Genomic DNA, 22,932 nt, shown 5'->3' on the forward strand with positions numbered 1-22,932 from the left:
ATCCACATAATATGTGTACCGAATAATTCACCTTTATAAAAATATTAAACAATACTCCCGAACATGAATTAAATATATTAATAAGATTTTTTTATTTTTTTTTACAACAAAGCACGGTTTAAAACATCATTGATTTTATTTTTATTTCCCTTTTTGCTATGTTTATTGCTTAGCACGGTTTAAACATGACCCTAAATTTATACAAAAAAAAAAACGTAACCCTAAATTTATTTATTAAGTTTTTTTTAATTATTTTAAATTCTAAAAATATATTAAAAAAAAAATCTAAATCACATTCCACCTTTCCACTGCAAAATTATCGTTCATGAACAAACTCTAACTCTGACACACACACACACACACACACCAAATTTCGTCAATTTAAATACAACACAGAAATTAAGATACACTCTCTTTTCCTCTTTCTTTCTATACCACCTAAATTCCTTTCGTATCCAATAATCAAAATAAAAAAAAAAATCCCCAAAAACCATAAACCCTAAATCCCCAAATTGAAATTTTGCTGGACATGCTCGTTATCGAAACACACTCTGTTTCGATCAATGGGTATGACAACTAGCAATCGAAAACGCTCTGAAGAATGCATGTCCGTAAATCACACTCTCTCTTCTCCACCTTCATCAAATTACCACAGAAAAAAACCCAAAATTTCATCCGAATTAACCCGACCCGTTTCATCTTCATACGGCGTCGTTTCCAGAATCTCCCGTTACCCCGACACCAAACCACCGTTTGTTCGTGAAGTTCACGCGCCTTGCAGACCTAAAAAATTCAATCTTGCTAGAAAATTATCCAGCTTCGTTTCCAACACCAACGACATCATGGGGAATTTTCTGGTGAGGAATTACGAAAAAAAGAAGCTTTCTGCATTGGGTAAATGTAGATTGGTGTCTAAGAAGGAGACTGTGGTGATTGATTTGGATGGGGAGGAGAATAGTGATCGTCGTTCGGATGATTCTGGTGTGGTTGAGGTTGTTGATGTTCGTGATTCGGATGCTAAAGTTGAGGAATTGGATGATATGGTTATTGAAAATGGTGTTCAACGGGGGTCGCCGGATTCTGCTTTGACTAAAGCTATTGTGGATTTGGAGGAGCATGATTTTTCGAGTGTTCATGTGTATAAGAAGTTGCTTGAAGGTGTTCAGAGAAGAACTGATGCAATTCAGAATTTGAATTTTGAAATTGAGCTGAATGAGAAAAGGAGAGATACTTTTCAATTGTTGCGTCCTAAGAAGGAAATTGTTGAGGTGAGGTTATTATTATTGCTTTTTGAGTTGATACATTTTGTTTGTTTGTTTGGTTTTTCATGTTCTTTCTTAGTATTATTGAGTAGTAGTAGTAGTAGTAGTAGCCGCAGTAATAGTAATGTGCTATTATCTTAGTTTGTGTTGAAGTTTTAGGCGCGAATTCTATCTATATGAGGAAGATTTTAAATTGCAGTTCCTGTCGCTGTTACGTCTCAATCAAGGTTTTAAATAGTAGTTGAGGTCGCCTCGGCCTTAAGGATTTTGCGATTTTGGCTGTTATGTATGATGCGTTGCATTAGAGATTGCGATCTTCATGGTGTGAATTAATCACAAACTTGCACAAATCTTATTAAAATTACTTGTATTGCGGGTAACGGCATTTCGGCGCAGTTGTTTTTGTGATTTCTGTTCACTCTGTCAAAATAGGAAAATGGTTACAAACACTACCAGTACTGTTTTTTCGCGGTTGTTTTGGCGGTAATGGGCCATTATTTAAAACCTTGATTGCAACCATGATATTGTGGAATAGATGTTATTGGTGGACTGTGATTACGGTTTAGACACGGTGGACTGCAGTTGAAAACTATGCTAATGAGTAGCAAATGTTTGATGAAAAAGAAATTATTTATTGTATCGAAAATGTAAATATTATAATGTTTATGTAATTTGTAGTAGCATTTAATAGTATATTAGGGAAGGACACTAGTTGGCTAGACTCTAGTTTTTATTATCGGCGATTAACTGTGTGGGTGGGTTGGTTTACTCTGAATGTTATTGTGGTTTACTTAATGTTACTATGATTTTCAGGAAGTTCCGTTTGAGCCTTTTATCCCTCTAACGGATGATGAAGAACATGAAGTTTCTCGCGCGTTTTCTACCAACCGGTATAATTTGATGCTTTGGCTATATGTTATTGAGAAGTGTTTAATCTGTGTTGTTGGTCATTGAGGGTTTGTTTTTACAGGAAGAAGATATTGGTTACACATGAGAGTTCTAATATTGAGATAGCGGGAGAAAAGATTCGGTGTCTTCTTCCGGGTGCATGGTTAAATGATGAGGTGACCTTTTTTGCTTTTTGTTTATCTTTTTGCCGATTTACGGAAAAGAAGAACTTTACGTAACTATACGATGATCCAACATTGTTGCACCATGAAGTATTGTGATTGATTTACCTTAATTGTGTAGGTAATAAATTTGTATCTTGAGTTGCTGAAAGAAAGGGAGCGAAGAGAACCAAAGAAGTTTCTGAAATGTCATTTTTTCAGCACCTTTTTCTACAAAAAGGTAGAATACCTGTTCACATAATTATTTAGTGTTGGCTTAGAAAAACAATTCTACATTCAGATGACTGCCATTGTTGAGTAGAGGGAGCCATTTTCCTCTTCCCGAAGCACTTGTTTGTGTAGACCAGGAAATTATTGTCATCTCATTTTTTTTACCAGTAAAATTGTTATCTTCATATATTAATCTATTGATGTTCCAGTACCTTGTTTACCGTCCTCTTTGTTTAAATCGGTGTTGTCGATGGCGGGTGGCGATCCATAGCAGAGAGCCAAAATCCCGCCATACCACCGTTTTGTGGCGCCGCAATAGCGGATTATGGTAGAAAAACCCACCATGTCAGCCGATATTTACCATATTGGAGAGGCCAAAATCTGCCACCAATATCCGCCGTGGCCGATATTCGATAACACTGGTTTACAACAGTTGGACAATTTATTAATATGGATTCAGACACAATAGTGATGATTATTTTAATCAATTTCAAGTAACCTACATTTGATTTCGTACAATTTCTCTTCTTTCATTCCTCTCTCTCTCTCTCTCTCTCTCTCTCTCTCTCTCTTAAACTCTTAATGGAAAAATCTTCACTGTTTTATAATCAAATACCTGAAAATCTACTTTGTGTTTGGCATTTGTTTTCTAATAATTCAATCAGCATATTCGGTGCCAACTTTTCCTTATTTAAAACACTTCAACTTCACCTAGTCAATATGACAAACTAAAACCACCACTTTCTTCCCATCGCCTACCACACGATTGATTAATTCCTTTTTATATTTTTACGACCTCTAGATTATCTACCTTGTAATGCATCACGTTAGTTCAATATTGTTTGGCGAGTGCCTGTAACAACTCTTACACTCTTTCCGATGCTCCCTATCAATGGGTGAAACTCATGTAGACCCCCTTGCTTAAGAATGGCCCGACACGAAGTGATACCCACATGAATTTCACCTAATACAAGAGGGAGTGTTGCAAAGAGTGTTGTAAGCACTTTTCATACTTTTTCATTTTACACAATCATATCTAATAATTGTTTATATAACAGTGAATTACATAAGAGGATATCTTTTGGGGTGGGGAGTGTAGATTTTAACGTAAGAGGAGTGGGAAATGCAAATCAAGCTTCTCCTAAGGGGGAACGAACTATTATGGAAATCAACTATACACTACTTGATCACAAAAGCATCTTTTTAGAGTGTTAGCGTGCATGATTTACATGACATTGTGCATAATTAATTTTTGGTATTAAGGGGTATTAGTGTGTGTGCATTTTTCTATATTTATAATCTGTAATTTAGTCATATTGGTCAGATATTGATTCTTTTTATTTTGAATGTTAATTGCCAGTTAATAAGTGGCAGGGATGGATATGATTACAAATCTGTCCGAAGATGGACGACTCAAAGGAAATTGGGATACAACCTATTTGATTGTGATAAAGTAATTATGTGTGAACTTAATCATTTTTCTGTTTCTTTTGGCCAATTGAAGTTGTTTTCACATTTTTACCCTTTACCTGCTTTGTTGTCTTTACCAGATATTTGTACCCATCCATCAAGAAATTCACTGGTGCCTTGCGGTTATTAATAAAAAAGATGCAAAATTCCAGTATCTTGATTCATTGAAAGGAAAGGATAACCGCGTGCTAAAAGTGCTGGTAAAGTTTCTGATCTATTTAGTTTAATTGCAAATTCCATTTTCCAAGCTGCATATTTTGTGAATTTGGACACTGCCTTCTAATTTTCCTTCTCTTTTCCTGTTCAATCATTGGAAATCTTGTGTCATTTTAGTTTACTTTAGTTCATATAGCTAACTAGTCATCTGAGATTAAGCCAAGGGCAAATGATCTCGTCAGTTGCTTGAGTTCTGTTTCATTTGAAAACAAACCAAACTTAGCGACATTGTCAAGGTGGTTGTTGAATCAAACATAAGTATATTCAGTTTGATGGGATTTAAAGTACTGTTTGGCCCAACTATTTTTGAGCTTATCTTCTCCTTTCAAAGAGAAGCTGGGCCAAACATGTTTCATAAAAAGCTCTTGGAAATAAGGAACTTTTTATATTGTGAAAAAAAAAAAAAAAAAGATAACAACTTTGATTTTGTTAGCTTTTCTAGCACTTACACGGAGCTTGATTTTACACATCTTCTCTTCGAAGCGGCGGAATGGCATAATCCACCCTCATTAACTTTTTTATTTGTTGAATTCTCATTATTAGAGTAGTCGATAGCGCCAAATAGTGGCACGATCGTGCGGAGCAGAGCATGGCTGCGATGGTAAGCCCTATAGCCGCTCAGTTAGGGATCGCGGTTGCTCCGGGCGGTTTCACGTGTTGCGGGTCCTCGGCGAAAACGCTATAGTGATTTAATGGGTAAAAGTCGAACTGAGATCGTGAGATACTGAGATCACACTGTTCCTATCTTCTTCCAGTTCGCCGCCGCCCATACCCCAGTTTTCATGATAGCCATTTCTGCTGTGTCGGCTGGTTGTGTACAGGTGAAGGAGCGGCGCTCCATGTTGAAAGAGAAAAAAACTAGGTCTAGATTAAATTAATAGAGACGGCTTATCTGTCCCCCTTCAGGCCCAATCTACATATAAATAAATCATGAGACTTAAAAACAAAACACGGGACTTTAATACTTGCCTTTTATTTTAGAAAAAGAAAAAAACAGTAGTATGATTAATAATATAAACATATTTTTCATAAAAAAAAATAGTAACATAATTCAATGAAAATAGTACTATTATTTAGTGATAATAGACCAATAATTGAATAGTAGTATAATAATAACTTGTATATCATTATTATTAGTATAAAAATATTTAAATATAGAGAATATAAATTATAAATTATTTTAGATTTTGATAATATAAATTATAAATTATTTTAGATAAATATAAATGTGCAAATAGTGGCCGTCCCGCTATCCCAGTATTGGGGTTGACCGCTCCGCTATCTTGGATAAATATTTATTTTAGATAAATATACTACTATGCTCATTTTTACCAAGTTAGTCAGAGTCGAGGTCCTACACAAGATTGGGGAGGGGTCACAAGATCGTGAATCGGGGGATTGTAACACGGATCGTAAAAGTGTACAATCTTAGGTTTTGACTCACGATCTTGCCTACCATGATTTATACTATTCATTTTTGTCATTTGTTGAACACTCATCACAATTCTTCCTCACTCTTTATGAATTATCATTAAGACCTGACCTTGTGTTCCTATATTTGATTGTCCATCTGCTTGTTCTTACATTGTGGTTTTGGGTATAAAATGGTCAAAATCAGTCATTAGCTAGTCTGAGTGCATTTGGATATGTATTGACTTGTGACTTATGTATTGACTTAAAGTGCATTTTGAATGACGTAATGGTGGGATACTGGGATGACTTGACTTGTTTTACTACAAGTGGTTTGCCAAGTAACATTTTTTATTTTATTTATGGAGTAAAAATTGTAAATGTAAAACTGCAATTGTATGTCATCTAAGGTAGTTTTTAATAAAAGCACTTTATAAAAATATCATTAATTAAAAAGTAATTTTTGTTAAATATAAATATTCGTAAACAAGCAACTTTAACTTATTTATTAAAGCTCGTTTTTCAAGTTTAGTTCAAAAGTAGCTTACAAGCTAAAACAAGCGGGTCCAAACCTTTTTTTTTTTAATCAAACGTTAGCCATTGACAACTTATGCAAAGCGAATGTGTCTGTAATATCTTTGTCCTTAATAAACAAATTGAACCAAGTGGATTTGGGAGGGAAGTAAAGAAAAGAATCTACTTAACATTATAAACAACAAAAAATGATTGGACACAAAGTTTATATTTATAAATTAGGTCTTCCCCATGACTCTGTGTTCTTCTTAGAACACCAGCTGTAGCCTCTGTTAACTGCCATCTCTTATTTTAATTTTTAAGTTCTAGCCACAAAAGGTTTTGATGCTTGAAATTTTATGTCATTGCTCTGTTTTTCTCCGAAGGCCTGAATTTTAACACATGTTTGGCTGAATTGATTACATGAGAAACCAAAGAATGATGTTTGTCATTCATGTTTCCCAGGCTAGATACTTCGTAGACGAAGTAAAGGACAAAACTGGAAAAGATATTGATGTAAGCACTTGGGATAGAGAATTCGTGGATGACCTTCCGGAGCAGGAAAATGGGTTTGTATTCTGATCTTCTACATATCATGATATACTTCATCATTTAGTTTAGCGAGCTTTTGCTCACTCTTTAAAAATGAGATATCTGGAAAGAAAAGTTGGTTGTAGCTTTCCAACATTTTTAGCTGAACCTATCAACACGTCTTTTATAAAGAAAAAAAACCTAAAATCGATAGTTATTCCTCATTCGAAGTTGGCAATCGGTAATAGTTATTGGTATTAAGACGCATAGTTCTTGGTCACCAAAAATTGATAGTATTGCAGCTTAACTACACATTTGGTCCCTTATGTTTATTTTAGATTTCAATTTGGTCCCTTAGGTTTAAAAGTATTAATTTGGTCCCTTATGTTACCACCGTTTGCATTAGTTAGTCCTTTCTGTCAGTTTTGTCACATGTGGCAGATGGTTGGCACATGTGGACAGACACGTGTTAGTGGAAAAACTGTCGGAAAGGACTAATTAATGCAAATAGTGTAAACGTAAGGGACCAAATTGATACTTTTTAAACATAAGGGACCAAATTGAAACCTAAAATAAACGTAAAGGACCAAATGTATAGTTAAGCCTAGTATTCCAATACTCTAAAGAGTTATTGATTAGAATAATTTATTAAATTAAGAAATTGAAAGTTGATCATAAAATGGTTGCATTGGATACTCTAAAGAGTAATTGATTAGAATAATTTATTAAATTGAAAGTTGATCATAAAATGGTTGCATTGGAGAAAAGTTTTTTGCATTTAGTTTGTTTGAGATAACTTTTTTATCTTCACTTTCTTGGAAGAGCTTCTCTAATTTGAACTTGTTAGCATTGAAAATGGAACAATTGAAAATATCTTTAATTTATATTCCTTATTTTTGCCCTGTCTCCTTGACTCCAACTTTTCAGGAGTTATTGCAACTCTGAATTGTTCAAATTAGCAAACATTTTTAGCGAATTATATTCTGAACATAAGTTTTGCTACTCAACAGGTTTGACTGCGGTGTGTTTATGATAAAATATGCAGACTTTTACAGCAGAGGCTTGGGGCTATGTTTTAACCAGGTAGGATATGAAACATTTCATTTTGTAGCAGGAAAATTATGCATTTGTATTTTGTTGGAAGTATTTTCCTTTTTCTCAAGTGTACAATTCAATAGCATGTTAGTTGAACACGAGAAATTCAGTCGCTTGAAATCTTTCAATATCAGAAACACAACCATTAATCCATTCAATATTTTTTGGTAAAATGATTAAAAAGCATCTTTTAATTGCTAGAAATATTTCATTATTTAAAATCTGTGGTTTTTGTAATTCGTGCACGGCATGACCAACACTGAACTTCTGTTTCGATTTATAGGAAACTTGTTTTGTTAGATTACTATTCTTTTACATGTCAAAACTTAACTTCTTTTTCCATTTGTAGGAGCACATGCCTTACTTTCGGCGCAGGACAGCTAAAGAGGTATTGAGATTGAGAGCTGACTAAGCAAAGGAGTGACCATTCATCAGTATCCCAATCCAACACTCCGTCGTCAATATCGGAATTTTGTCAGGTCTAATTTGACGGAGGATCCTTTTTTGCAATGTCTTAACTATAGTCATTCAGGGATTTTGGAGCTTTTGCTTGCTTGGAAGCTGAACTGACGACTATAAATATAGTCCCGGTGTCTAGGTATAGCACGTCAGTCGTGTAGAATGGCGTAGGTTGTATATACAGTATACAAGAGTGAATTATTAGACGACGAGGTTGAGGTGTTAACTATGTAATGACATTCTTGCTTCCTCACCAGTAAGGATTCTTTTTTTACTCAGTTTTGCATTGTTGGTAGTGTAGAATGAAGTAGGTTTTCAGCTAGTGTTTGTTATTTTCTTCAAGGAAATTGAGAGTAAAGAAATTGAGGAAAGAAAAAATGATGATTTCATAGATAATGGTTGTGGCAGGCTCTACATTTGAGCATTTGTCAATCCTAATTTTGAATAAACTTGGTTTTGTAACCTCAATTTGGTTAAAATTGATTTTGAAGTGAATTATTTGTGTTTGATTTTTTATTCTAAAATAAATTTGAAGTAAAATTTAGTGAATAACTTTTCCAAAAACTATTGATTAGGCAAATCTGGTTCTGATACAAAGATTGATAAAACATGGGAGGAAATTTTTGGCTCTGCAACATGCCATATTAGACTTTGTTTGCGAGTTTGAAGACTTGGTTCTGCACCCCATGCCATTTTAGACTTTATTTTTGAGTTTCAAGAGGAAGGGAGGGGAGGTTTTTGGAAGGAAAAAAAATAAAATTGGAAGATTCATTTTTTTCGTAATACAAAATATTTTTGATTTGGAAAGTGAATACTGTTATATATTATTCCTTAGCTCAAGGCTGGTTTAAATAGGAAGAGTACAAACATAAAAGGAAATAATAGATAAGCTTAGAATCTCCTAGAAATAACAAACTAGGAAACTAAATATTTTCCAACATCCCCCCTCAAGTTGGTGCATAGATATCTATCATGCCCAACTTGCCGATCAAATGCTCAAAGGTGGGTCTTGCTAAGCTTTTGGTCAAGATATCTGCAGTTTGCTGACTCGAAGTTACAAAAGGTAGACATATGATTCCGGCATCTAACTTCTCTTTTATGAAATGTCGATCGATCTCAATATGCTTGGTTCTGTCATGTTGAACTGGGTTATGAGCTATGCTAATAGCGGCTTTACTGTCAGAGTATAATTTCAACGGAAGCTCAATTTTCATCTTAAGCTCTTCTAGGACTCTGTGGATCCATAATCCTTCACAAATACCTTGAGCCATAGCTCTAAACTCAGCTTCTGCACTACTTCTTGCTACAACTCCTTGTTTCTTGCTCCTCCATGTCACAAGATTACCCCAAACATAGGTACAATATCCGGAGGTTGATCTTCTGTCAGTGACTGAACCTGCCCAATCAGCATCGGTAAAGATAGACACATTTCTTTCATTAGTCTTCTTAAAAAATAATCCCTTTCCAGGATTTGCTTTCAAATATCGCAGTATCCTATAGACTGCCTCAAGATGTTCCTCAAAAGGAGAATGCATAAACTGACTTACTACACTAACCGAGAAAGCAATGTCAGGTATAGTGTGTGACAAATAAATCAGTTTCCCAACCAATCTCTGGTACCTTCCAGTATCAACAGGAACACTACCTTCTTCCCAAAGTTTTGCATTAGGATCCATGGGAGTATCTGCTGGTCGACATCCACTCATTCCTGTTTCTTTCAATAAATCTAGAATGTATTTTTGCTGGGAAACTAGAATACCATCTTTTGATCGAGCAACCTCCATACCAAGAAAATATCTCATGGATCCCAAGTCCTTGATTTCAAAGTCTAATGCTAATTTCTCTTTTACTCTTGCCATTTCAACTATATCATCTCCAGTAAGGACGATATCATCAACATAAACAATTAGGACAGCAATTTTTCCATCTTGGGAGAACTTTGTGAACAAGGTGTGGTCAGCTTGTCCTTGAATGTACCCTTGTTTCTTCATGGAATAAGTGAACTTTTCAAACCAAGCTCTAGGAGACTGCTTCAATCCATACAAAGACTTATTTATCCAAACTTGTCTTCAAAGCCAGGAGGAATGTCCATATATACTTCTTCTTCTAAATCACCATTGAGAAAAGCATTCTTAACATCCAACTGATGTAGGGGCCAATCTAAGTTAGCAGCAAGAGACAAGAGAATTCTGACAGTGTTCAATTTTGCAACAGGAGCAAAAGTCTCTGAGTAGTCTATACCATAAGTTTGAGTAAAACCCTTAGCCACCAATCGAGCCTTGTACCTTTCGATTGACCCATCTGAATTATACTTCACAGTAAACACCCATTTGCATCCAACCGTCTTCTTGCCATCCGGTAGTGTCATAACACTCCAGGTTTTGTTCTTTTCAAGAGCTTTCATCTCCTCAAGTACAGCTTCCCTCCACTTTGGAACTTCTAGAGCAACCTGTACATTTTTTGGAATCTCTACACTAGACAATTTTGAGGTAAAGGCAGAAAAAGACGAAGACAAATTTGAATATGATATAAAATTGGACAATGGGTATTTAGTGCAAGATCTAATAGGTTTTCTAACAGCCACATGATCATCGATATCGGGATACAAAATACGACTCTCAGAAACAGAGATAGACTTACCTTTTCTTTTTTTAGGAAGTTGATCATTCCCCGGTTCAGATTCATGACAGTGTTGAGATATGGACTCATCACTTTCTTTGTGATTCTTTCTCACAAAAACCTTTCCTTTCCAAGTCTTGTTTCCTGCTTCAAACCTATTATCTTTATATGACTCATTATTTTGTGGCATTTCAATTAGATCATCATTATCATTGTTTTCAAGATTCTCATTGTTTTCTTCATGAGAAAATGTAGGCTCGGATTCACCAAGCTCACTACTCATAACAGGAGTAGGATTAGATAAAGAATCATGGCCATTTTTCGTTGGTGCAGAAGTATAAGTCTTAGAACTTTGTGATACCGGCAAAGATAAATTATTAAAAAAACTCATGTCCTCAGTTTGAAACGAGTTAAAAAAACTCATGTCCTCAGTTTGAGACGAATCTTCATTTAAATTTCCCCTCTGAAGATGCGTGTCAAAAAAAGGTTTGTTTTCAAAGAATGTAACATCCATGGTGACAAACATTTTCTGATTTTTTGGATCAAAACATTTATATCCCTTCTGGGTTGGAGAATACCCAACAAAAACACATTTTATAGCACGCGGTTCAAGTTTGCTAATATTCTTATGTTCATGAACAAATGCAGTGCAACCAAAAATTTTTAAGGTCAAATCGTTTGAAACACGATCATTAGGAAAACATTCTTTGAAAATATGAATTGGAGTTTTAAAATTAAGAACTTTGGAGGGCACTCTGTTAATTAAGTATGCAGCAGTTAAAACTGCTTCACCCCACAAATAATTTGGTACTTTACTTGCGAAAAGTAAAGCTCTAGCCACCTCCAACAAGTGCCTATTTTTTCTTTCTGCAACTCCATTTTGTTGGGGAGTGTTAGAACATGAACTTTGATGTACAATTCCATTTTCACGAAAAAAATACTCAACATTGTGTTAAAATATTCTTTGCCGTTATCACTTCTAAATACTTGAATATTTGTTTGAAATTGATTTTGCACCATTTTAACAAAATCTTTTACGGCCTGACAAACGTCAGATTTCCCCTTTAACAAGTACACCCAACAAACTCTTGAGTGATCATCTATAAATGTGATAAACCATTTTTTATGAGAAAGTGTACTCGTTCGGTTAGGGCCCCAAACATCACTGTGAATAACAGAAAAAGGTTTTGATGGTTTGTAGGGCTGTAATGGAAAATGAGAACGATGATGTTTTGCAAATTCACATGCTTCACATTTAAACAAAGATAAATCCTTATTACGAAATAACTCAGGAAATAAGTGTTTTAAATAAGGAAAACTAGGATGACCTAATCGTGAATGTCATAACATAACATCATCATTATTATTATTCAGAACTAAAAAAGATTCAAAGCATGAACTTATTGGTTTGGAAGGTAGTTGTGATTCAGGTTCAAGGCGATCCATACTGACGAGAATGAGTATTGGAGGAGATTTTTGGAGGATTTATATAAATGAATTCTTTAAATTAACTAATGTTTAATTTTTAATTTACAACGGAGTCGATGAGGATTGAACCTAAAATCTCATGCATTTTACCTAAATTTTTCATAATTAGTTCAAATCTATTAAAAACTAGAACATCGACCCGTGCGGTGCACGGGTCTGATTAGCTGTAAAATATATATAATGATTAAATAAGATATGATAATTCCAATAATGTAAGGTATATGAAAAAACTTGAGTAATATTAAACGATAGTTCAACAATAATTTTGGATAAATATTCATACAAAGAAAATTATGTTATATTACGGAAGACTTCCTTATAGACCACATTCGAAGTCTTAGTCATGTCTTCACCGTCGTCATCGATGATCAATATTTTTAATCATTTTCTATAAGTAACTCTTGAAATTGCAACATACAACTGACCATGTGAAAACACTGGCGACGGATGATATATCCCAACATGCTTTAAAGATTGTCACCGAATCTTATTAATAGTCATCGCAAAAGAAATCATTATAGGAAATTGTCTCCGTTGAAATTTAAAAAGAATTCTCACGTCAGATGGTGTCAGAGAAAATCCAGGTATGAAAACCTGATCACCAATATTACTTCCTGAAGTAATTTTTCCTTTAAGAGCACGTTTTCCCAATCTCGTAATAATAAGTCTTGTTTCATTGCATAATCCTAATTTTTGATTCAAATTCCTTAATAGCATAACTGGAACTCCAACTTTAAGTCTCAACTTGTGATTTGGAAGTCCCGACATAGAAATCATGTTCAAAAATTCGGGAGTATGAACATCATCCACTGTTTGATCGTCTGCATTTTGTGTGAGTGGAGTATCATAACTCAAATATGTTTTTTCTTCGCCAAGAATTAAATCCAACATATAATCATTTATTGTGTCGACTATTGAATTTTTAGGAGCTAATATAGCTCTATTTTGGAAATACGTTATATCGTTCATGTTTTGTAAAAGTTGGGGATATGTGCTTTCAACGATAGAAGCAAGAGGATCACCTGAATTTGGAATCAATAAATCTGATGGAATGTCAAGTTCTAAATCAGCGTCGTTTTCATCTCCAATTTCTCCATCGCCAACACCCAAAACCCATTCAGAAAACAATCTTCTTTTTTCAACGTCTGTACTCGAAACACCACCGAGAAGCCCCATGTTTTTACTTAATGTTAAAACTTCACAAAAAATTCCAAAGCACCGAAGAATTAATAGTAGTATGAACAACTTCTGGCCTTGTACCTTTGGGTATTACTAGTAGATTTTGTCTAAAATCTCTGTAAAAAACAACAACTTTTCCACCGAAGGGAATGCGTTTATTTTTTTCATCAACAGACTTGAGAATATCTTTTAAAGTTAGATCAAAAGCTTCGAAACAGTGTTTGTGCATCATTGGTGCTTCATCCCATATAATGAGCTTTGCTTTTTGTATTAGTAGCGCCAAAGGGCTTTTAGGAACTATGGTACATGTTGAAAACTCGTCAACATTTAGAGGAATACAAAATCTTGAATGTGTTGTTCTACCGCCAGGTATAAGCAATGCAGCGATCCCACTTGAGGCAACTGTTAAAACTATCTCACCTTTTGAGCGTAATGCGACTGATATGGCCCTCCAGATAAATGTCTTCCCTGTACCGCCATAACCACAAAGATAAAACACACCAGGTTTGTTTTTGTTAACTGTTGTCATGATTATGTCATATACTTTATGTTGCTCTGAAGTCATAGTTGACATCAATCTAACATGTTCCTCAGCTAATGATTGTTTGTTATAATTCAATTCGTCGTGTATTAAACTATTTTGTATATCAGGAACTAATGATGTGTCTGCTCTAGGCATTGGAGAATAATCTTTTAAACTCTTCCCACAACTATGTAACATCATCTCAATATCTGCTAGTGCATATTGTATCAATTGATCATCGGTTAATATTAAATCTGCAATGTTAAAATCAAAATAATGAATGTGATTAGTGACATGACTATGATTGTGTTTGGTTGTATTGCAAAAAAAATTGATTTAGCAGAATTGAGTTTGATAGATTTGATTTTGGTTAAAAGTGAGTTAAACATAATTGATTCATGTTTGGATACATTAACGTAAAAATAAAGGGTGTTTATAAAAAAATATCAATTCTTTTTCCATTTTTTTTGACAAAATTCTTTTTCCAATTTTAAAAAACTACAATTTAATAAACTGCATAATAAATAATTTAAAAAGTGATATAAGCAAGGTTACATGAGACATTGAAATATGAAAGATGTTTTTTTTTTTAATAGATTTCAATATTGTTGAAGGTGTTATAGTATGAGAATATATATATAACTTTACAAATCACACGTAATAATAACTTTCTAAATCTCACATGATAATTATTCTCTAAATTTATGATCTGGTAGAAAAAAAATCATTGATCAGGAAAGACATAAAAATATTTCGTGATGAATAATATAGTCAACAATAATTTTGATATGATATACTTTTAAAATTGATGGTGCTTATCAATTATTGCACATAATTTTAATCACAATTGGTATACTTGCCATATTGGTTGGAAATATTGACTTGCATTGAAGGATTGTCGGTTTGAATCCTAATCAAGATAAAATTGTATTATTTTTTAATAAAAATTCCATGATAAAATGGAGGGAAAACGGGAAAAACAAATTAGAGTTTAGGGTTTGATTGTGTATCACTTATAATATAAAAGATATATTAATAAAAAACATTCATCGTTCCTGAAAAAATACGGATCCGGATCCCCTCCTACTCTTCCTCTCCAATTTTATGTCATGTGCAGATCTATTGATAATAGGCTTAATTAATAAAATGGTCCCTTAAAGACATTTTTGGTTTCATATTGGTCCCTTAAAGAAAAAAAGGTCTAAATAGGTCCCTTAAAGAAAAAAAGGTCCGAATAGGTCCCTTAAAGACATATCTGTTAATCAGTTTGGTATTGACTGTAAATATGTAATAAAAATCAAATATTAAAATCAAATATTAAAATCAAACAGCACCATTCAGTGGCTCCAAAGAATACTCTTAAAAATGTAAAAGATTTCTCTCTACTTTCCTCTTCCAAAGTCCTCTCCTTTTTTTTTCTCTCCAAACATAGCCTTAAATACCAATACCAAATTATGATAAATTTCTGGACAAGCTATTCAGGAAGAATTGCAGCAATTCCACAATTCTAACGAAGTAGTTAGTGTGGCATCATCCCCCTGATTCATGTGCATGTTTTCCTGTACTAAAGTACCTTAAAATTACTGATTGTCCCTAGTTGGAGAATATGGCGGGAGAGAGGCTGCCTGCTGGGATATGTAGCTGAACACTCCAAAAAGGAAAACACAAACTGGATGGAAAATATTGATGTCTCGTATCCTCCTCAACAATATCTTGTCATGCCACTCATTTTATTTTCTTTCTTTGTATAGAAAATATGGAGGTAAACAAATAGAGAGTTGCTATATTTCTGCCGATTATTGGTTTGTCGGCACCATTTTGGAATTAAAGGAATGCATATTTATGCAGATAGACAATAATCCGAGCCCATGATTTTCTGGGAAGCTTGAGTTGAGACATCTACTAATGTGATACAAGGTTTGTTGGCATTGTTAACTTGATAATTAAAATCTACTTTTTTTGGCTTTGTTATGAAATTTATGTTAAAGATTAGTTCTATTTGTTAATACAGGAGTTAACTAATTCCACAGTTTCCGATGCCTATTTTGTACGCCTTGCACGCATCTCAAGATTTTGATTACATTCTCAAATTCAAAGATATTCTTGGTCTTCAACATATTGCAACTCACCACCACTCTTCTTGGAGAACTCCATCGACCTCTCTAGATGCTGGCGGATCTAACATATTTGGTAGGGACAAGGAGAAAATGGACATACTCAAATTACTGTTAGATGATGACAACAACGATGATGAAAATTTTTCTGTGATCCCCATAGTTGGCATGGGTGGGGTGGGAAAAACTACTTTGGCCCAATCTTCGTTCAACCATGACAGTATAAAGCATAAATTTGATGCTCAAGCATGGGTTTGTGTTTCCGATGATTTCGATGAATTTAAGGTAACAAAGGACATTATGGAGGCAGTTACAAGAAGTGCTTGCAATATAAATAACAAAGAGTTGCTTCATCTTGATTTGAAGAAAAAACTATCTGGAAAAAAGTTCTTAATTGTTTTGGATGATGTCTGGACCGAGGATTATGACGGTTGAAATTCTCTTATAAGGTCTCTTCAATATGGTAACAAGGGAAGTATAATTCTTGTAACAACCCGTATTGAAAAAGTTGCATCTATGGTCCAAACTCATCAAACTTACCATCTTGAGCAACTGTCTGATGAAGATTGTTGGTCAGTGTTTGCAAACCATGCTTGCTTTTCTCCAAAAGAATCCACTGAGAATATGGAAGTCCAGAAAATTGGCAAAGAGATTGTCAGAAAATGTAAGGAATTGCCTTTAGCAGCACAATCACTCGGGGGATTGTTGCGATGTAAACGTGACATCAAGGATTGGAATAATATACTTGTTCACGTATATGAATATTAAAGATGAGCAGCCCTAGAAAGTTTTTGAGCACTCAAGAGAATAACTCTTACAATATATTGTTTTTGACTTAGAATCAATCCCATTTTTTCCTCCTAAGTGTCTCCTTTTATAGTCCAAACATCTCTTGACCTAATAGGCCTTCTCTTGTGTTGAAGTATTCAGGCCCAATAGGTATGACATTGAGTTCCAAAAGCAGCTCGTCCGTACAGGACACGTGGAATTAGAGCTCACGTGGCTCACGTCACCTGTCCGTGCGTATCACGTGGAGGCGTAACAAACTTAGCTCACGTCATTCGTCCGTGCAGATCACGTGGAGGTCGAGATGAGCTAATGTGAAGATGGAGCTCACGGTGGAGATGAGCTAGGCCTGAAGATGGAGCTCATAGTGGAGATGAGCTAGTGGGAAGATAGAGCTTATGATGTGGTTGAACTAGTGACATAGGAGTGGAAATCATGACGTGCATGTAGGAGTGAAGCTCATGGTGACCTGTATGGTCAAACTGTAATATTATTTTATGATATGGTCTCCATATCAGTCCACAGTCCCTCAAACGTCAAGCCAGTTAAGGTGTAGACGTTTATTTCTTTATCCGGTCGACATATATCAATCCACAATCCCCCAAGCGTCTAGCCAGTTAAGGTGTAGACGTTTATTTCTTTAACTGGTCGACCTATACCAATCCACAGTCCCCCAAGCGTCTAGCTAGTTAAGGTGTAGACGTTTATTTCTTTATCTGGTCGACCTATACGAGTCCACAGTCAACCAATTGTCAAACCAATTAATGCATATAGTCTTGTCACATCAATCGTCTAGTCTTGTCACATTAGCTGCGTTTTCATTCATCTTTTTATATAATATTTTTGCCATGACTTGTTTTTCTGGGATCCACTCTAAAAATACTTGTCTCTCCCTCATTTTTACCATTTCACTTATTACTCTAACAAACTCTCTTTTTCACTCCTTTGGATTTCTCCTCTTTGCCTCAATTTTTACCAGGAACAATCCTTCATTCTCAGGTATTCTATCTCTTCTACTTCTCTACCCCCTCTGTTTTTTTTTTTTTTGCTGTTTCGGTCGTCACGAGCTGTTAGTTAATTAGAATATTACAATTTATATGGCTGAAGTATAAATGTACTAGGCTAACACTGCTCATCTCCCTCGTATAAAAATAATAATAGAAGAAAAACATCTAGCTCCTAACATGAGCTAATAACACGCCACACATGAGCTAATTATTATGATGGTTTCTCTCCCGACCCCCCTTATTTCTTTTCTACCCCCTGAATTTTCGTATTTGCCCTTGGGGGGTACTTCGGTTTATACGAACCGAATTTTTTTGTAATGCTAAAAAATTTCGGTTTATATAAACCGAAATATTGTGTTCCAAATTTTTTTTCAGCTTTTCTGCATAAATTCTGTATGAGACCCTCAAATTCCACAATTTATTTGAAATACTAAACGATGTCCGATTTGAGTAAACGACCACTCGTTGGAAAGCTTAGGGTGTCAAGAATTCAAATATAATTTTTGTTTTGAGGGTTAACTATCCAATTGGTTCAGTTTGACCAAATAATGGGTACTGGTACAGAAACAGAGCATAAACTTTTCTCAAACTTGTAGGCAGATTTTCTCATACTATACTTAATGATATTTAACAATTCCGGTGTCAATATTGTATTAAATTTTGTCTTCTTTACACTGGATTAAAAATCATTAGCATATGACTTATATTCAGAGAGTTATGATAAATTTACCACATGTATTTCTACAACATTTTGCAGAAACTTTTCTCAAACTTGTAGGTAGCTTTTCTCATACTATACTTAATGAAATTTAACAATTCCGGTGTCAATCGTGCAGTAAATTTTGTCTTCTTTACAATGGATTAAAAATAATTAGCATGCGACTTATATTCAGAGAGCTACGATAAATTTACCCCAGGTATCTCTACAACATTTTATAGAAACTTTTCTCAAACTTGTAGGTAGATTTTCTCATACTATACTTAATGAAATTTAATAATTCCAGTGTCAATATTGTAGTCAATTTTGTCTTCTTTACACTGGATTAAAAATCATTAGCATACGACCTATATTCAAAGAGATATGCTAAATTTACCACAGGTAGCTCTACACGAATTTTCACATAAATTTTCCTTCTTTTTGGGGGGTATATGTTATTTCGGTTTATATAAACCGAAGTTTGTTGGCAAAAAAATTTCATACCGCAAGAGGCAAAATTAGATTTTTGGGGGTAGAAAAGAAATGAGGGGGGTCGGGAGAGAAAATTTCTAATAATAATATGAAAATAGATTTATGCATTGTAGTGTCCAATCACATTGAAAATGTTGCTTAGACCAACATGAGCTAATAACACGCCGCACCTTTTACAATAGATGACTATATCTTCTTTTACTAACATATTAAAAAAAAAGGTAGCAGAGCTTTGTACTATAGTAACTTGTTTGTTTTCATAAAGAAGCAATTCTTTTATATGTGTGTTTTGTTTGGCGGTGACTAGAATTGAGTTTGGAATAATTGAGTTTAGTAGAATTGATTTTGGTTAAAAGTGAGTTTGACAGAATTAATTTATGTTTGGATACACTCACATAAAATTGATTCTTATCAACTCATGATGTTTGGATAAATTGAACAAAAATTGCTTTTGAATGCATAATGACTAATTGTATTCAAATCTTTATTATTACCATTTTATGAAGCTCGTTAATTTTTTTTAGTAGACAAACTGAACAATAACAATGTTAAATAAATTCCTCTTATAAAAAAAATGTTAAAAAATTTCCTTACAAAAAAAAAAACAGCATATAAATTCAAACACATAATATAAAAATAAGTACATTTATAGGGATTTGGATTCTGTGAAGTCGACTGCATGCAGTCAGTAGATTTGGACCGTCTGATCAAGATCAGACGGCTCAGATTTTAAGGTCGGTTTAATTATAAAATCTGATTTTAAAATCTGAACTGTCCGATCTTGATCGGACGGTTTATATGTGGTCGACTGCACTGCAGTCAATATATGTGTGAATTCACTGAATCCATATCCCATTTATAGTGCAATATAACTTTCACCTTGCACAGGCATATAATATTTTCCACTTACAAAAACAAACAAAAAAGTGGAATATTTTGTTACGCAATTAAAAAAATTTGGAATATTTTTTATGAAAAAAAAGTGTTGGAATATATAACTTACATTGCACAGGACACGAAAAATAGAGAGCAAAATATTTCTACACTATAAGGAGGTTATGAGGATATGAGTGGTAAATAGAGAAAAGTAGGTTTTTGTCAGAATAATAAAGGTCAAACGCAATTACACTTGCCGTGGAAGCTCCAAATTTCAGCTTCAGTTTGAATCACGTTTAAAGCCCATAATTGCTTTTAAGAAAGACAACCAAACATAATGCAAAATGACAAAATCACGGTGATGGCTGCTAAACGTGAATCTGTGGGTTTGAAACGCCAAACCAAACAGGCACTATAACTTATCTAGTACTTTGTCTATAGTACTTTATGACCACCACACCTCTGCTTGACACATCACAACAACCCTTTTCAATTCCACATATCTCTATGTGAACTATATTCAAACTACACAACTCTGCTTTCAATTCAGCCTAATATTTTATGACCACCCTGATCTCTAGCTGATTTTTTTTATTTTTTATTTTTTACTAGTCACATCTTGATCTTTGCTGGATTTAATAGGATCTAGAGAAAATTTAGTACACAAATACTGTTCTCTTTTCACATCAAATATCAAAGCTCCTACTTAAAAGTTGAATTGAAGTGATCAAAGCTACTACTAAGACTTGTTAAATACATGCATCATACATACAATACTCTCATTATACTCACGTTTTTCACAAATTAAATTGCACAAGATCAAACGAGCCATGCTAAGAACCAAATCATTTGTCTAAAATTCAATACTAGAAGAAAAATTCATCTACCTTTCATAACAGCTCTGCTCGGCACACATCCTTTTCCTTCAGTATATCTCTATCTTCCTCCAAGGTAAAAATTCTCTATCTTCCTCCAAGGTAAAAATTTAGTAAAACTATCAGTGAACTATGTTTAAACAAATCCCATATGAGTAAAACCACTAGACTCGTTAAATATACACAACACTAAAAACTAGAAATCCATCCACTCTTTTCACTTTAGGTCTCTCCATTTCAACTTAAAAACTTTGTTGTTGAAATGAATTTTCACCTCTTTCTTTGTTTTTCCAATTTTGAGCAAGCACATTGTGTGCTCCAAACACTATTTCCACATGATATGCCTTTTGAATAGCACTCAAAGTGTTTGGCAAAAGGCCTCCAAAGCTGTTTTCTCTTGGATAGCTCGGTCTCTTAGCAGAGCTCCTCTTCTCTTTCATGTTACTAGCTCATGATCAAAACAACTATGAGTTCCAACCCTTAACAACATCTCTTCCGCCTTTAACTAGGCAGCTCGGCCACAAGCTCTTTTACCTAATAGCTCTTCTACCTTAGCTCAAACTTTCCCTTTTTATTTTTCATTTATCAAATTTTTCACTTATTTGGTCCAGCCTAGCTTAACGCTCACCAAATCAATTATCTATATTTTATTATATATTTTTATTTTTAGTTTTTGGGATTGGAGGTGGGTTCAAACTACCCATGTCTCGTAGGGAGAGGCAAAGGCGTGAATCTCCCGACTCATATACACCTTCATCCTCTCCCGGATCTGACATAGAGGAAGCATATGACGTTAATCCTCTTCGAATAGAACTATCCATGGAAGATTGGGCCGATATTGAAGTTCGTAATGCTACCTCTAAATACTCCGACTTCAATTCAGCTTTGGCGTGTATTTTGAACTTTAGTCATCCTTCTACACGTGCCCTCTTTGATATTCAACCTTGTTATGAGGGATATGCGGTTTGCGACTCTCCTTCAGAAGGAGAGCATGCTTGTTTTACTTATGTCTACTACTGTATTTTCTCGAAATTGGGAGTTCGCATACCATTCACTAACTTCCAATGTGAGATTCTTCGCACGCTCAACGTCGCACCCACCCAACTACATCCAAACGGTTGGGGCTGTGTTAGAGCATTTGAAATCCTGTGCGGTGGTTTAGGTCTTCCCCGCTCCGCTTATTCCTTTTTTTCTTGCTTCCAAGCTAAAAGTCTTAAGAACAATTCCTGGATTTATATAAGCAACAAAGCTAAGCACACTCTCATTAGTCCACTCACCTCGTCTTGGAAACACTTCAAAGATGACTTCTTTCGTGTTTTTCCTAGTCCTACCTCCCCACTATGGTACGATGACTCTGGAGCTCCATTTTTTCCTTTTCATTGGACCAAAACACCTGTGACAAAGCCTGACCTTTGTAGCTTGCCTCACTCCTCCGAGGATAGGGAAGCCGTTGCAGTGCTATGTGCGATGCAAACTGTTACTGTAGCCAAGTTACTTCTTTATGAGCATAACACAGCTCAACTATCTGCCTATTTACGTAATTTCTCACACTTGAACTGTTTTTCCAATTTTATTGCATTTGAATATTCTTATCACCTATGCTTACCATCGTTTCCTTTATATCTACAGGATCGGAAGAAATGGTGATGAGTAACGAAGAGCGTGCTCGAATTCGGAGGCAAGTTAACGAAGAGGATCAAGGTTCACAGCGAGATGCCCGCAAGGACCAATGTGCCTCCATTCCTGCCGGTGATGCCAACCCTACCTCTCGGAAAAAACAAAAGAGAAAGAATTCTGCTAGGAATGAGGTAGTTTTGGCTACTGCTTCAACTCGTGCGAGCTCTCCCATCGTTAATCCACGACCTATTGCTCAGGTCCCGATTCCTATCGGCACCTCCACTCTACCAGCAAGAAACTGGCGTGCTAAGCTTGCCATCAAGGCCCGTGGCGGCGAATCCCAATCTGCTTGGGACGTGCATTTTTCGGGTGTGAGGGAGTAATACCACATTACACTACCTCTTCTGACGTACAGTTGATTAA

The 22,932-nt window shown here is 34.9% G+C and overlaps 1 protein-coding gene and 1 pseudogene across 1 annotated transcript; both read left to right on the forward strand.

Annotated features, from left to right (window-relative positions):
- The first annotated feature begins 293 nt into the window (after window positions 1-293).
- Window positions 294-8,731, forward strand: LOC123886983 (ubiquitin-like-specific protease ESD4). Its single transcript, XM_045936245.1, has 9 exons — window positions 294-1,268; window positions 2,076-2,152; window positions 2,233-2,326; window positions 2,454-2,552; window positions 3,903-3,995; window positions 4,093-4,212; window positions 6,617-6,720; window positions 7,693-7,765; window positions 8,127-8,731. Exons 1-9 carry the CDS (start codon window positions 564-566, stop codon window positions 8,187-8,189), a joined length of 1,428 nt encoding a protein of 475 aa, XP_045792201.1. The 5' UTR covers window positions 294-563; the 3' UTR covers window positions 8,190-8,731.
- A 7,350-nt stretch (window positions 8,732-16,081) lies between these two features.
- The window catches only part of LOC123886564, a 40,871-nt pseudogene continuing 34,020 nt past the window's right edge, over window positions 16,082-22,932 (forward strand).

Source organism: Trifolium pratense, linkage group LG5 (assembly GCF_020283565.1).
Source record: "Trifolium pratense cultivar HEN17-A07 linkage group LG5, ARS_RC_1.1, whole genome shotgun sequence".
Lineage (NCBI taxonomy): Eukaryota > Viridiplantae > Streptophyta > Magnoliopsida > Fabales > Fabaceae > Trifolium > Trifolium pratense.

Bases quoted from the DNA above. Each gene is read 5' to 3' on its own strand.
- LOC123886983 (XM_045936245.1), top strand. From the start codon at position 564: ATGGGTATGACAACTAGCAATCGAAAACGCTCTGAAGAATGCATGTCC. The intron at 1,269-2,075 runs GTGAGGTTATTA...TATGATTTTCAG, and splicing joins CTAAGAAGGAAATTGTTGAG to GAAGTTCCGTTTGAGCCTTT. The intron at 6,721-7,692 runs GTTTGTATTCTG...GCTACTCAACAG, and splicing joins CTTCCGGAGCAGGAAAATGG to GTTTGACTGCGGTGTGTTTA.